This window comes from Panicum hallii, chromosome 5 (genome assembly GCF_002211085.1).
Source record: "Panicum hallii strain FIL2 chromosome 5, PHallii_v3.1, whole genome shotgun sequence".
NCBI classification, from domain to species: domain Eukaryota; kingdom Viridiplantae; phylum Streptophyta; class Magnoliopsida; order Poales; family Poaceae; genus Panicum; species Panicum hallii.
This window is the reverse complement of record NC_038046.1, coordinates 36,913,923-36,928,290: the sequence shown is the minus strand read 5'-3', so window position 1 is coordinate 36,928,290 and position 14,368 is coordinate 36,913,923. Positions and strand designations below refer to the sequence as shown.

At 44.1% G+C, this 14,368-nt stretch overlaps 2 protein-coding genes across 2 annotated transcripts; one reads left to right on the top strand and one right to left on the bottom strand.

The window, feature by feature from the left end:
- The first annotated feature begins 4,508 nt into the window (after positions 1–4,508).
- Positions 4,509–5,422, top strand: LOC112894359 (protein SRC2-like). Its single transcript, XM_025962043.1, has one exon. The coding sequence runs from the start codon at positions 4,562–4,564 to the stop codon at positions 5,414–5,416; it is 855 nt and encodes a 284-aa protein (XP_025817828.1). The 5' UTR covers positions 4,509–4,561; the 3' UTR covers positions 5,417–5,422.
- A 244-nt stretch (positions 5,423–5,666) lies between these two features.
- LOC112894360 (glutathione S-transferase 4-like) lies at positions 5,667–14,065 on the bottom strand. The gene is made up of 5 exons (XM_025962044.1): positions 13,862–14,065; positions 13,650–13,698; positions 13,420–13,559; positions 6,014–6,108; positions 5,667–5,901 (listed from the first exon to the last, which is right to left on the bottom strand). The coding sequence occupies exons 1-5, from the start codon at positions 14,009–14,011 to the stop codon at positions 5,667–5,669; spliced, it is 669 nt and encodes a 222-aa protein (XP_025817829.1). The 5' UTR covers positions 14,012–14,065.
- Between the last annotated feature and the right edge of the window lie 303 nt (positions 14,066–14,368).

Sequence of the window (14,368 nt, the reverse complement as noted above, 5' to 3'; positions counted from 1 at the left end):
CGGACTCGAAGGAGATGGCAGAGGAAGCAGAGGAAGAAGAAGAAGAAGCCATTACGAGAGGAGAAAAGTTGTATTAGGTACGGTTGCTAATGGCTAAAGGAAGGGGATGAGAGAAAGAAAACTACCGAAGGCAGGTTTATAAAGATGGAATGGAAGATGAATCGGCATCGTAGCGGTTTCCAAGGAGTTTGATGCAGAGCAGTCACATCCCCTGGAAGTCGAAGAAGCATGCCTGTACGGATTTTGGAAGTCGAAGAGGCAGGGCGATTAAAAGAGAAATGGTTTTGGAATAATTATTGCCAAAACCAGGGGGGCATGTGTTATCGCCATAATTTAGGCGGGCTAGAAAGGTGGGCCGCGAAGCAAGATGGGCTCGAAAGGTAATTATAGTGGGCTTGCGAATCGGCCCCTGTGCAGGTGTTTGAGGTCAGGGTTGGCCATGTATCTAGATAGGCATGTGTGTTTAAATAGTTTAGATAGAGATAACCAAGATTCGTGTCGTGTTTAGTTAGGATTGGGTAGGGAAGGCAAGTCTCTGGACTATAAATATGTACCCTGGATTATGAATAAAAAATCAATCAATCATTCATCAACAATTCTCGGCGCATCGCCACCCCTGTTCTAGGGTTTCCTGCTTATCTACCTTTTATATTTCTCATACTAAAGCGTTGTTGATGATGAGTAACACTTGTTATCTAGATGTTTATAGAGTAGCATCGGCTCTTCCATGCTTTAATCGTGCATCATTTGTTACCTATAAACGTTCAGCTATCATCGTGCCCGATCTCGGGTATAAGGGCAGCGTCCTAATCTGTTTTGTTTAGTATATCCAATCTGTTATGGTTAGTCTTTGTTCATCGAAGATTTAGTTTAATATCTGCATGATTAAGCCCTCAAACGGGTTGAAAGTTCCGGCAGTGCGTTTGGCGCTTTATAACAGCTTAAAAAGAGATTGTTCCGGGAATCTACTTTCTGTGGGTTTTTAGGCCTCTGTTTAGGTTGTTGTTTCGTTACCTGCCGTATCTGTTAGGCTCAATTACGTGTAGGATATTCTGGCTATACGGTGAAAGCTTTACCCGTCGTAGATTGGATTAGCTTAGTGGTTACAGAGCAAGTTTTATATTACCATCAGATATGTTTGCTTTGTTCATAGATCCGATCTGGTACTGAATACAATCGGCTCTTTAGAACCGATATAGGGAATCACCCGATGAGCCGATCATAGCTCGGACTAATGTTTATACGTGTATGTGCATGCAGGAAACTAACATATAACATCTTCCTAATCAGGTACAAGGTCAGGTGGCACGTCTAGCAACCCAGACGCCAGGTCGTGTGCCGGATCTCGGACCGTTGACCGAGGGTTTGGGGTCCACCAGCAGTCCCGGGAGCCTCCCGACTCCTCGTGTTGCCTGTCACTGCTCGCCGGTGAGTTTTGACCGACAACACATCCTCACTCTGCCTTATTTCTTGTTTTTTAGTTTCTTCATATTTTTCTTGTTTTTCTCATTATTTTTTATTTTTTTCTTGTTCTTATTTCCTACACGTTTTCCCCTCCATATTCTTTTATATCTTTTTCTACCCTTTTTTCTCTCTTCAATTCTTCATGTATTTTTATATTATTTTCTCTCAAAATCCTACACATTCATTTATATTATTTTCTGTTTTTTGTTTATTTATGTTTCTTTTCTCTTCATCCTTTAGTCTTTATTTCATTCATTTTTCCTTACTCGTTTTCTTCTCTTTTTTCTTCTCTTTTATTCTTTTATTTCTTGTTCCATTCTTGTTTATCCATTATTTGTTCACCTATTCTCTTAATTAGTTTTTGGTTTAATTTTCATTCTTCTGTTATCTTCTATACTTATATTTATCCATTTAATTTCTTCATGTAGTATAATATTTGTGCTATATGTGCATATCTTTGTTTTGTGAGTTCGTGTACTTTGTTATATGCATAGAAATATTTGTTCTACGATTACATATTATTTTTTTAGATGCACAAATCTTTGTTCCATAAATCCGTATAAGTTGTTATAGGTGTACAAATCATTCTTTCATGAGTTGTTAGGAGTACAGATCTCAAAATGGATAAGAGTAGGAAATGGAATGAATATTCTTGAGTGCTGTGAGCATGCTGCTTTGATTTCTTAAATGGCTTTATACTGAAAATGATGAAATAGGCTTAACACGGACATGTGTTGCTTTTCACTTGCTCGACACCAGCAACCAGATACATATTTATCTTCAAAATCAATATGTTTGTATTTTCAGCTATTTGTTAAATGTTTTTTTCCAGACTCTATCCCATTTTTACTACTATATATTGTTGTCGGCAAATGATGACATTGATTCCTAGTTTCGCTTTCTATGCAAAAGGGGAGAGAGAAAACAATTTTACGTGCATTCATCTTTAAATTGACGATGCAAGTATTTTCTGGATTCATGTAGAACAAGTATTGGGATTGAAATTTAAATTTTGATGCCAATGGAAAAGATATTGTAGTGAATTTTCGGTTTTCTGGCTACGCAAGCGATATCCATGTTGGTTCTAAGTAGCCATAGCAGATGAATACAATATTATCTGAACTGGCACTATGATAAAAGGAATACTACATGATTCATGTAGGCACTAAAGAATAACTGATGTAGATATTGATAGTTTTTGCTAGTTGCTGAACCAATAGAGATAACAAACAACCATCTGTATTTTTAAGATTATGTTATAAAAATAATTTTTAGAGGTGGAAGTTTTTTTTTCTAGAAGTAGTTTTACTCTGGAGCCCCCCTGTTGTTGTAGAGGTGGACCCATATCCCCGTCCCGCCCCAATTAATCAATTTACAGGAATGGTCAACATAAAAGAACCAATCCTAGAACTACCTTTATTTCGTTGGTGGTTTGCATAGTAGAACGCCATAGGAAATTGGCACTTCCAGGATAGTCCATATTCCCGTAGACCTTTAATTCAACGCAGTATGCATAATAGAGACAATTATAGAGGTAGTTTCTTATGCCAACCGCTTCTAGAAAGTACAACTTGATTTCCAAGGGTTGTTGCTTTAGAGGACTGCCCCTAGAAATAGTAATCTCACAAGTAAATTTATAACCCCTTTTAGATATGAAGTCAGATGAAGATAAACTTTATATCAAAAATTTATAGGTCATCGTGATCCCAAACTGTTTAGTTGAAAACTTTTTCATTTGATATTGTTTAGGTGCCAAATATTAATTGTAATTATAAAGCTCACCATGATCCAACTTTGTAGTTAAATTTTTTTTCGTTTGAGGTTTTTTAAGTGCCAAATATTCATTATAAGTTATCAGATTTTGAAAATCAAATTTTTGAGTCTATCAAGAGTCCTTGAATGGAGGCATCATATAAACCAAAGTTCTAGTGCTCGATGAGGTTTATAATATTCTCATTTCAAATCAACCAGAGAGCCAAGTCATATTGTTATTTGTCCTTTAAATTTTGAAAAAGATGAAAATCACTTTTAGGGAAGTCTTTATAAATGACCGAACCTAAAATCTGCTTCTAGGACGGTTGACTTAAGAGACCATCCCTAAAAATATATTTCTGGGTACGGTTTGTTGGTTGGTTCTAGAAATGACTTATTTTTACAAATATTTACGTAGGGATGATTTTTTCAATCGCTCCTATGAATTCATTTTCACTGTCTAAAAATGCTTTTTATAGTTATGCTGCAAGAGTTTGTTTAACCGTTATGAATAGGGAGTTCTATAGTAGTTTAGAATAATTGTTCGAAGGAATCCAACACACACCTACAATGGATGCGCTTATAAGTGGTGCTTATTAGAAAACCCAAGATTTTTTTCTTTTTTCCGCATCATATGCACCTAGTGCTTGTAAGAAAGGTGGTTGGTGCTATTTGAGCACTGACTTGCATTGTAGGAATTAGCATTTATAGATGTGGTAACAATAATCTCTCTCCTTTAAAACTCATGTCTAAGCATCTTACAATGTATATGCTTTAATGGCAATGATAATGTTCACAATCTTGTTCAGCATTAGCTATTATTATATTATTTTCTTATGCAACACAGTACAAATACAGACACTCGCACTCACATACACACACTCATCATTATATTATTTGGAAAGGCGACCTTAAAGATAGGGTTGAAGCGACACCTGAGTTAAATTTAAAGTTAGTTACGTACCCACCAATGTGTTGGCTATTGTATACATGTACAATCTGCAAATTAAATTTGAGGCTATAAATCACAAACAAGCCTAAAGGCTACACTGCAAAGCCATGTCATACATGGCATTTGAGGCTAACAAATGACTCCGAAAGAAAATGAGGACCACAGAAAAAGTTGCGCAAATCCAAGAAACACCCACTGGAGCTATTTTTGGCGCAAAACTAGAACGGCGATCACCCGAACACAACCGTTGCCTAAAAGCCTTTTAACTTGCGCGTTGTGGCTCTTTCCATTGTTGAGGGATACGAGCGTCCTACACAGCCTTTGTCCCTCCACCACCAGCAGCCTACCTTTTCTTCCCACGGCCGGCAAACACCTCGCCGGCGGCGCTTGGCAATGGCGTACCGGGTACTAGAGGTCGCCCTAGTCTCCGCGAACGACCTCAAGAAGGTGACGCACTTCTCCCGGTTGCGCGTCTACGCAGTCGCTTCCATCTCCGGTGGCGATCCCCGCATACCCACCCACAGCACCCTCACCGACCACGTCAACGGGTCCAACCCCGCCTGGAACGCGACGATCCACTTCCCCATCCCGGCGGCCGCAGACACCCGCGGCCTCGCGCTCCACGTTAGGCTCCGTGCCGAGCGTGCCTACTTCGGCGACCGCGACGTCGGCAAGGTGTTCGTGCCCCTAGACGACCTCCTGGCCGGCGCCGACAAGGGCGGGGTGCCGAGGCCCGTGAGCTACCAAGTGCGCAGGCCGCACTCCGGCCGCGCCCACGGCGTGCTCTACTTCTGCTATAAGTTCACCGACGTCCCGGCCGCCGGCCTCCCGGAGCCGGCCGAAGCCAAACAAGGACAGTACGCCAAATACGTGCAGGACTCCGAGAAAGCAGCGGACAGGACGATGTCGCCGCCCACCGCGTACCCGCCGCCGCAGGCCATGCCATCCGGGTACCCGCCGGCGCAGTACGGGTATGGCTCGCCGTACGCGGCGTACCCGCCGCACGAGCAGCAGCCTTACGCGTACGCTGCTCCGCCACCGTACGGGTATAATGCTCACCATCAACCGGCGATGTACGGGTACGGCTACGCGCCGGCGCCGGCGAGGCATGGTGGGGGCATGGGGATGGGGCTCGGCCTCGGGCTCCTAGGCGGCGCCGTCGGGGGGATGATGATCGGGGAGATGGTCGGTGACTACGAGGCCGACGCCGCCTACGACGCCGGGTTCAACGACGCGTTGGAATTTTAGATCTTGCCGTGGAGATTATTGTCATCCTTTGTAATTCCCTAATTCGTACATACATCGAAAATTGAAATAGAACTTGCAAGTTCTGCTCCTCTTCCTTGCAATGGGAGTGGACTTCGCATTTGCCAACACCAATACTTTGACGATTTATTTGTGAAAAGTAAAGCATTTATTAATTCAATGGAAAAACACACTTGAGTCGCCAGAGCTGCAGAGAGCCGGATATACGCGCGCCCACACTGTCCACTGCACACTACGGAATGTTGCCGCTGGCGTAGCCAAAATCCGGCGGCATGCCGGCGATCACCTTCCTCACCGACGGCCTCGCCAGCAGCGCATCCCACCACGCCTTGACGTGCGGGTACGCGTCCACGACGCCGGCGTACTCGGTGGCCATCAAGTAGCGCATGAAGCCGAAGTGGCAGAAGTTGGCCGGGATGACGTTGTCCCCGCCGAGGTACCTGCACGCCGACAGCCGCGCCTCGTACACCGCGGTATGACGATTTATTTGAATGGCCTGGCACATCTGAAGCGGTTTTCCAATCTAGCCGCTTGTGATGGAAAAAGGCTACCGCTTGTGTAGAGCCATATTGTACTAGTGCCGGGAGCCGCCCCCTCAGATTCGCGACGCTCTCGTCGACGGTGGCTTGGTCGCGTTCGCGGCCCACGTACGGGCCGATGATGCAGTGCCGGATGTGATGGAATAAATAAGAATTTCAGTTTTAAAATAATCTGAAAATAAATCATGACCATGACGATAATTGTGCACAGAAAACGAATAGATCTAAACATGCTCATAATATAATTTAAGATAAATATTGCAGCAGCAAGATCAACACTAACCAAATCATAGTAGGTATAAAAGGTATAGTTAGGAATAGAAAACCGTACGTTTCTTGTCCAACCGGAATAACCAGGCAAAGAAGACGACGGTGACAATCAGCACCTCCGCGCGCTTGACGACGCCGAGTCGCACCCCACTGACGAGGAGGTAGACGAGCCGTGGTGACGAGGACGTAGAGGACGGCGATGTGGAAGCATTCGAGCAGTCACGCAGAGCGCTTCCCAAAAATCTTATTCGCCCTCTCCCAATGCAGGATCGCTGAGAACGAGGTTCCGGAGACCTGCTCTCCCGATCGCCGATGCACGCCGACGAACGGGATGAAATAGCGTACGCAGCAGCGCGGCAGGCAGGCTGAGGCGTGAGGCGTGTTGTGCGTTGTAGGTTTTTTCTGTATCCGGCACCCGTGCGTATTTATAGGAAGGAACCGCTAGGGTTTTTGGCGTCCTAAAAACCAAGTCGGTTACGAGTCCCAAAAATTCCACGCATGAAATCCGTAACAGATTCAAAGTGGCAAGTTTTGAATAAGACGACCTTTGCGTTTTGGATTTGGATCTTTTTCATATTTCAAAATAGTGAAAAAGTCAAATAAGAGGTGTTAAGCTTTTTATCATTCTGGCATCGAGTTATTTTGCCGCAGGACCTCCCCTACAGTATTGTCACCGCAGTAGAGTTTAACCACCAAATTTGGGATGGATTGGTGTGGTTCCTCTACGCCTAGGACACCAGAATATTGAACCATGAAAGAGAAACGGCATGAGAGAAATATTGGCTAGTAATTGTGAAGCCCCAATTCTTAACTAGAAGGGACACCAAAGGACTCTGCCATTCCATCTCTTGGATAAATAGAAAGGGAGGGCAGAGCTTTTTTTTTTGGTTTTTTCATCTTTTCATCAAAGTGTTGAACAATGAAGATAGATGGCAAGTGCCTATCAATTTGATCAGGTCAACTACTTTTCTATTATGCTTTCATAGGATTTTTTTAGTTGATTGAGGGTTAGGTTAATTCGCGGATCATCCCCTACTTTTTAGGGAAATTCGTTTAAAGGGTATAGAATAAGAATAGATTAATAAAAAGAAGTCTAGATTAGTTCAGTACACGTATTGATTGTTCTAACAGGAAAAACAGTCCAATTTCATTTCTTTTTTGCAAATTAAAAAGCCGATTTCGGGACCTTTCACGCGCACGTCGTGCTCCCTTTGTCCGAGACCAGAGAGCTGATCATGGGGAACAATCGGCTCTTTCGCCCGAGACCGGAGAGCCGATCATGGGAAACAATCGGCTCTTTACAGTCGTAACAGAATACAAATCTGCAAAAGAAAGCCGATTTCCCACACGGGTTGGACCCGAATTTTGGCGGACCATTCGCGTGCACGTCGCACGCCCTTCGCCAGAAGCCCGAGCCCAGCCCGGCGAGGCGAGCGAGCGAGCGCCTGTTATTCCTTCTTCCTCTCACCCACACTTGCAAAAGCATGGAGAGCATCCAACTATTTAAGTTAGGTTTCCTCCACCTCCACTAGCAAGGTGGTACTAACTTGTTGCCATGCAGCTATGCACTAATGGGCCTTTGAGATTTTATAGGAATTATTTGGATTTACATGGGCTAGGTCCAAATGTTCCAACAATCCCCCACCAGATCTCAAAGTCTCATTATGATTTTGCCTCAACCCACTGTTGTGATATACTAGTATTTCAATGGAGACTATGAAGTTGAACTTTCAGCTAGAACAACAAGTTACACTCATTTACAACTTGAACAATGGACTAAGCCTTAAATTGCAAGTTTTGTGCAAATGAGTTTCACTTACAGTCAAACTAATAATTGACCTCCAGTAGGCTACTTCGCGGTTGGAGCATTTAGGTCGTACTCTCTGGCCTCTTCATGAGCTTAATAGAGATCACCCGAATCTCACAGACTGCGACCGTCCAACAGTCGAGCTCACATAGGTGTATTCTTTCAAGAATGTTATGCAGGATAACGTCTTTGCTAATTAAAGCCAACAGAATACATTAAGGCCAATGCCAACCTGCCATGCAGTAATCGAGAGTATTGCATCCTTCTTGAGTGAGTATAAAAGGTTACTCTCATGCTAACCTCTAGCTTGTTCTTCCCAGATCCTAATTCACGGGATCTCCGATCACATAGGTTGGGTTACCACTAAGGAATAGCTTATACAGGTCTCAAACCCATCTCCTTGGATGCATTATCTATCACATTACGTGACAGCCCCTTGGTGAACGGATCAGCCAGATTTTTCTTAGTGTGGACAAAACCCACAGTGATAACTCCAGAGTTTCTCATTTTTCTGACTGATTTTAACCGTCTCTTGATATGTCTTGAAGACTTCATATTGTCCTTTGAACTGTCTACTTTGGCAACCACCGTTTGATTGTCACAGTTCATCATTATTGCCGGCAATGGTTTCTCGACAATAGGCAAGTCCATCAAGAGCTCACGAAGCCAATCGGCTTCCACTATAGCTGTATCTAGTGCTGTGTGTTCTGCCTCCATAGTAGACCTCGTCAGGATCATCTGTTTGCATGATCTCCATGAAACAGCAGCACCGCCAAGAGCGAAAACGTATCCACTAGTGGCATACAGCTCATCTAGATCCGATATCCAATTAGCATCACTGTATCCTTCCAGTACTGCAGGAAAACCGGAATAGTGAATCCCGTATTCCATAGTACCCACCAAATAGTGCATTACGCGATCAAGCGCACGCCAATGATCATCTCCCGGATTACTAGTGAACCGGCTCAACTTGCTAACAGCAAAAGAGATGTCAGGCCCCGTTGCACTCGCAAGATTCATGAGTGAACCAATCATCCGTGAATATCTTAATTGGTCTCTGCCAATTCTTTTGTTCTTTCAAAGGATCAAGCTCGGATCATAGGGAGTTGGACTAGATTTGCTATCCTTATAGCCAAACCGATTCAATATTTTATCCACATAATGGGATTGCGAAAGAGTAATCCCATTCTCTCCCTTGATCAGCTTGATGTTGAGAATAACATCAGCCTCACCAAGATCTTTCATATCAAAGTTTTGACACAAGAATATCTTGACCTCGTTGATTACATCAAGACTAGTGCCAAAGATCAGTATGTCATCGATATACAAACACAATATAACTCCTTGGCCCCCACCATAGCGGTAATACACACATCTATCAGCCTCATTGACACTAAAGCCTACTGATATGAGTGTCGAGTTAAATTTCTCATGCCATTGCTTAGGTGCTTGCTTCAGGCTATACAAAGATTTATACAACTTGCACACCTTGTCCTCACGACCCTCTACTACAAAACCATCAGGCTATCTCATGTAGATTTCCTCTTCCAGCTCTCCGTTGAGGAAAGCTGTCTTAACATCCATCTGATGGATGAGAAGACCATGCGAGGCAGCCAGGGAGAGTAGAGCACGAATAGTGGTCAATCTCGCAACAGGTGAGTAAGTATCAAAGAAATCTTCGCCTTCTTTCTGGGTGTAACCCTTAGCCACAGGATGAGCCTTGTACTTATCAATAGTACCATCAGGCTTAAGCTTCTTCTTGAACTCCCACTTGCAATCCACAGGTTTGCAACCATACGGTCTTTCAACCAGCTCCCAAGTTCCATTGGAGAGAATGGAGTCCATCTCGCTACGGACAGCTTCTTTCCAATCATCCGCATCAGGAGATGAGAATGGCTCAGTGATTATTTTGGGAGAATCATCTATGAGATAAACAGTAAAATCATCACCAAAAGACTTGCAGTCTTTTGTCTCTTGCTCCTCTTAGGAGCATCATTGTGAATCTCCTCATAATTTGATTCAAGTGTGTGTTCATCATGCTTAGAAAATTCAACAGATTCAGGAGTTGTATTCACTGTTTCATTCAGAGGTAATGAAGATATAACATGCGAATCTTTCATAGGAAAAGTATTCTCAAAGAAAGTAGCATCACGAGACTCAAGCAGTGAATTTACATGCATATCAGGCACCTCAGTTTGAACTACTAGAAATCTATAAGCAATGCTATGATGTGCATAACCCAAAAAGATACAATCCACAGTTTTAGGTCCCAACTTGCGCTTCTTGTTAATTGGCACATTCACCTTGGCCAAACAACCCCATGTGCGCAAGTAAGAGAGTGAAGGTTTTCTCCCAATCTACTCCTCATAAGGAGTTTTTTCCTTATTCTTCATGGGAACACTATTCAGAACATGACATGCAGTCAATACTGCCTCCCCCATCATGCCTTAGATAATCCAGCAGTGTCTAACATGGCGTTAACCAAGTCAGACAACGTGCTATTCTTCCTTTCGGCAACCCTGTTTGATTGGGGTGAATAGGGAGGCGACCTCTCATGAATAATACCGTGTTCCGCATAGAATAAGTCAAAATCGTTAGAGAATATTCACCTCCTCGATCGGACCTAAGTCATTTGATCTTTTCCTCAGGTTGAGTTTCTACTTCAGCCTTATAGATTTTAAAGCAGTTAAGAGCCTCATCTTTCATTTTCAACAAGTACACATAGCAAAATCTAGTTGCATCATCAATCAAGGTCATGAAATATCTTTTTCCACCTTCTGTTAATACGCCATTCATCTCACAGATATCTGAATGGACGAGTTCTAGAGGTGCCAAATGTCTCTCCTCTGTCACCTTGTGAGATTTTCGAGGTTGCTTAGATTGCACACAACTATGGCACTTAGAACCTTTGACTACGGAAAAATTCGAAATAAAACTCATGGTGGAAAGTTGAAACATAGAGTCAAAATTCAGATGACATAAACGCGAGTGCCAAACAGATGCATCGCTCTCATTTATACCATCAGAAATTAAGTTCACAGACTTATTACAGTAATCTGAAAATGAAAAACGAAACAAGCCTCCGCACTCATAGCCTTTACCGATAAATTATCCACACTTAGACACGACAAATTTATTGGACTCAATCACTACTTTAAAACCATCCCTACACAAAAGGGATCCACTAACTAGATTCTTGCTGATAGTAGGGACATGCTGCAGCACGATCTTTCCCGAAGTAAGTTTCAGATTGACCGTGCCAACACCACGAACAGTAGCATGCGACCCATTGCCCATCATCATGGTAGAATCCCGAGCGGTCTTGTAAGAAGAAAATAAAGTAGCATCAGAACACATATGAACATTTGCACTAGTATCAAGCCACCAACTAGTAGATTGAAATACTGAAAAAACCGAAGGTAAAGAATTATACCCACTGGTTTCCACTTCAGCCATGGTGACCGTGTTCGCAGTCTTCTGCTCAGGCTTCCTTCCTTTGCGGTGTGGGCACTTCTTTGCCCAATGATCGGTAGATCCACACACAAAACAGCCTTGACCTTCTTTGAATTTCTTCTTCTTGAAAGTGGTAGGCTGCGGCTTGGTTTTCTTTCTCTTGCCCTTGCCTTTGCCGTGAGACTTTTGCACCATGTTGGCACTAGTCTGGCTCTCAGTAGCCTTAGATCGCCCATCCTTGGCACGAGCTTTTTCCTCAACATCAAGGAATGCTATCAGATCAGACACTGATATCTCCATCCTTTTATGTTTGAGAGTGGTGGCGAAGTCCCTCCATGAAGGAGGCAACTTAGCAATGATGCCACCAGCCACAAATTTGTCGGATAGGTTGATCTTGAGGTGCTCAAGCTCCTTAGCCATGCACTGTATCTCATGAGCCTGCTCGACTACAGATTTCCTATCGGTCATCTTGTAGTCATGGTACTGCTCCATAATGTACAGCTTAGCACCATCATCTATGCCGCCATAGTCGGCCTCCAGGGCGTCCCACAACTTTTTAGCGTCTGTATGATGAAGGTACACATCCTGTAGACGATCTACAAGTGTACCGATCACAGCGCCGACAAAAAGTGTGTTGGCCTCGGTAAAGGCCTTCTCCTGCTCAGGGGTAAGAGGCCCCTTAGGTTTGCCCTTGGACACCCACAGCATGTTCATGGCAGAGAGCCACAGAATCACTCTCGTTTGCCATCTCTTAAAATGCTCGCCTAAGAACTTCTCGGGCCTCAGAGCATCAACAAATCTAGCCATGAAACTGAAATTCCTAGAGTAAGGTTTTTGGATTGATGGAATAAATAAGAATTTTAGTTTTAAAATAATCTGAAAATAAGTTATGACCATGACGATAATTGTGTACAGAAAACGAATAGATTTAAACATGCTCATAATGTAATTTAAGATAAAATATTGCAGTAGTAAGATCAACCCTAACCAGATCATACTAGGTATGAAAGGTATAGTTACGAATAGAAAACTGTACGTTTCTTGTCCGACCGGAATAATCAGGCAAAGAAGACGACGGCGATGATCAGCACCTCCGTGCCCTTGACGACGCCGAGTCGCGCCCTACTGACTAGGAGGTAGACGAGCCGTGTTGACAAGGATGTAGAGGACGGTGATGTGGAAGCGTTCGAGCAGTCGCGCAGAGCACTTTCCAAAAATCTTATTCGCCCTCTCCCAGTGCAGGATCGCTGAGAACGAGGTTCCAGAGACCTGCTCTCCCGATCGCCGGTGCACGCCGACGAACGGGATGAAATAGCATATGCGGTGGCGCAGCAGGCAGGCTGAGGCGTGAGGCGCGTCGTGCGTTGTAGTTTTTTTTTGTATCTGGCACCTGTGCGTATTTATAGGAAGGAACCGCTAGAGTTTTTGGCGTCCCAAAAACCAAGTCGGTTAGGAGTCCCAAAAATTCCGTGCGTGAAATCCGTAACAGATTCGAAGTGGCAAAAAGGAAGCTGCCGGGGAACAATCGGCTTTCTACAGCCGATTTCGGGACCTTTCACGCGCACGTCGCGCTCCCTTCGGCTCTTTACAGCCGTAACAGAATACAAATCTACAAAAGAAAGCTGATTTCCTACACGGGTTGGATCCGGATTTTGGCGGACCATTCACGCGCTCGCGCCCTTCGCCCAAAGCCCGGCGAGGCGAGGCAAGCGAGCGCGCGCGTGTTATTCCTTCTTCCTCTCATCCACACTTGCAAGAGCACGGAGAGCATCGAACTATTTAAGTTAGGTTCTCTCAACCTCCACTAGTTAGGTGGGACTAACTTGTTGCCATGCATCTATGCATTAATAGATCTTTGAAATTTTATAGAAATTATTTGGATTTGCATAGACTAAGCCCAAATATTCCAACAGGATGATGGACAACCGGGTCGGCTCCATGTGGTGGGCCTCCACCTCCAGCCATACGTCCACCACCGCTGATCCCTCCAGGTCCCCTTCCTTGAGAAGCTCGGGCTTGTACTTGCGGAGGACGTACGTCGCGATGGCGCGTGATTCTGGAAGTAACGAGAAAATTATACAGCTCCGATTAATAGCCATTGCTGCGATCGAAGGAAAATTTTTTGCAACAAGTGAAGCTGACTTACGGTAGAGCGTTAGATCACCATCCTCCAGAATTGGGATTTCACCGAACGGCTGCAGACCGGGAAATAGTTACTATGCAAGCGGAATAAGCAGCAGTACAATCTCTCTTGCTAAACTATCTGCCTTTGTCGTGGACAAGGTGCAAATTTCTAACATTCAATCAGAGGAAACTCAAAGGGATCGATATCGACCGATGGCGGAGGGAGATGCGTACGTTTCTGGCGAGGTGCTCGGGGCGGCGGTGATCGCCGCGGCACCTGCTCATGGGGACGACCTCGTACTCGGCGCCGGCCTCCTCCAAGCACACCAGCGCCCGCGCCATCCACGGCGACACGGCCCACCCGTAAACCTTCATCGGCGCCATTATTGCTGTGTTCTTAGCTAGTTAGCTTTGTGATGATTTCTCTGTGCGCCTATGCGTGTCAGCTTGTGGATTTATACAGATATGCTTGGTCTGTGATACTTTATTTTCTCCAATGCTGTAAATTAACTATTCCAATTAACTATTCCCATTGTGGGTTAGGTGACGGAGGTAAATTAACTATTCCAATTGTGGGAAGTTTTGGTCACATTGATGGCGCCATTGACTGGTCAGGGAAGTTTTGGTGACATTGATGGGTGAATTTCGCCTCTTTACAGCATGTGTAATCAGTATTTTAATGAAATTCCTTCTTGCCTTCTCTAGGTTTTCCTTAATTGCAATATTTTCTAAATATTTTCT

Excerpts from the sequence above, each read along its gene's own strand:
- LOC112894360 (XM_025962044.1), bottom strand. The coding sequence starts at position 14,011 with ATGGCGCCGATGAAGGTTTACGGGTGGGCCGTGTCGCCGTGGATGGCG. Across the intron at positions 6,109-13,419 it reads AGCCGACCCGGTTGTCCATC|ATCCGGCACTGCATCATCGG; the intron begins ATCCTGTTGGAA and ends TTATTCCATCAC. Across the intron at positions 5,902-6,013 it reads CTGAGGGGGCGGCTCCCGGC|GTACGAGGCGCGGCTGTCGG; the intron begins ACTAGTACAATA and ends TCATACCGCGGT.
- LOC112894359 (XM_025962043.1), top strand. The coding sequence starts at position 4,562 with ATGGCGTACCGGGTACTAGAGGTCGCCCTAGTCTCCGCGAACGACCTC.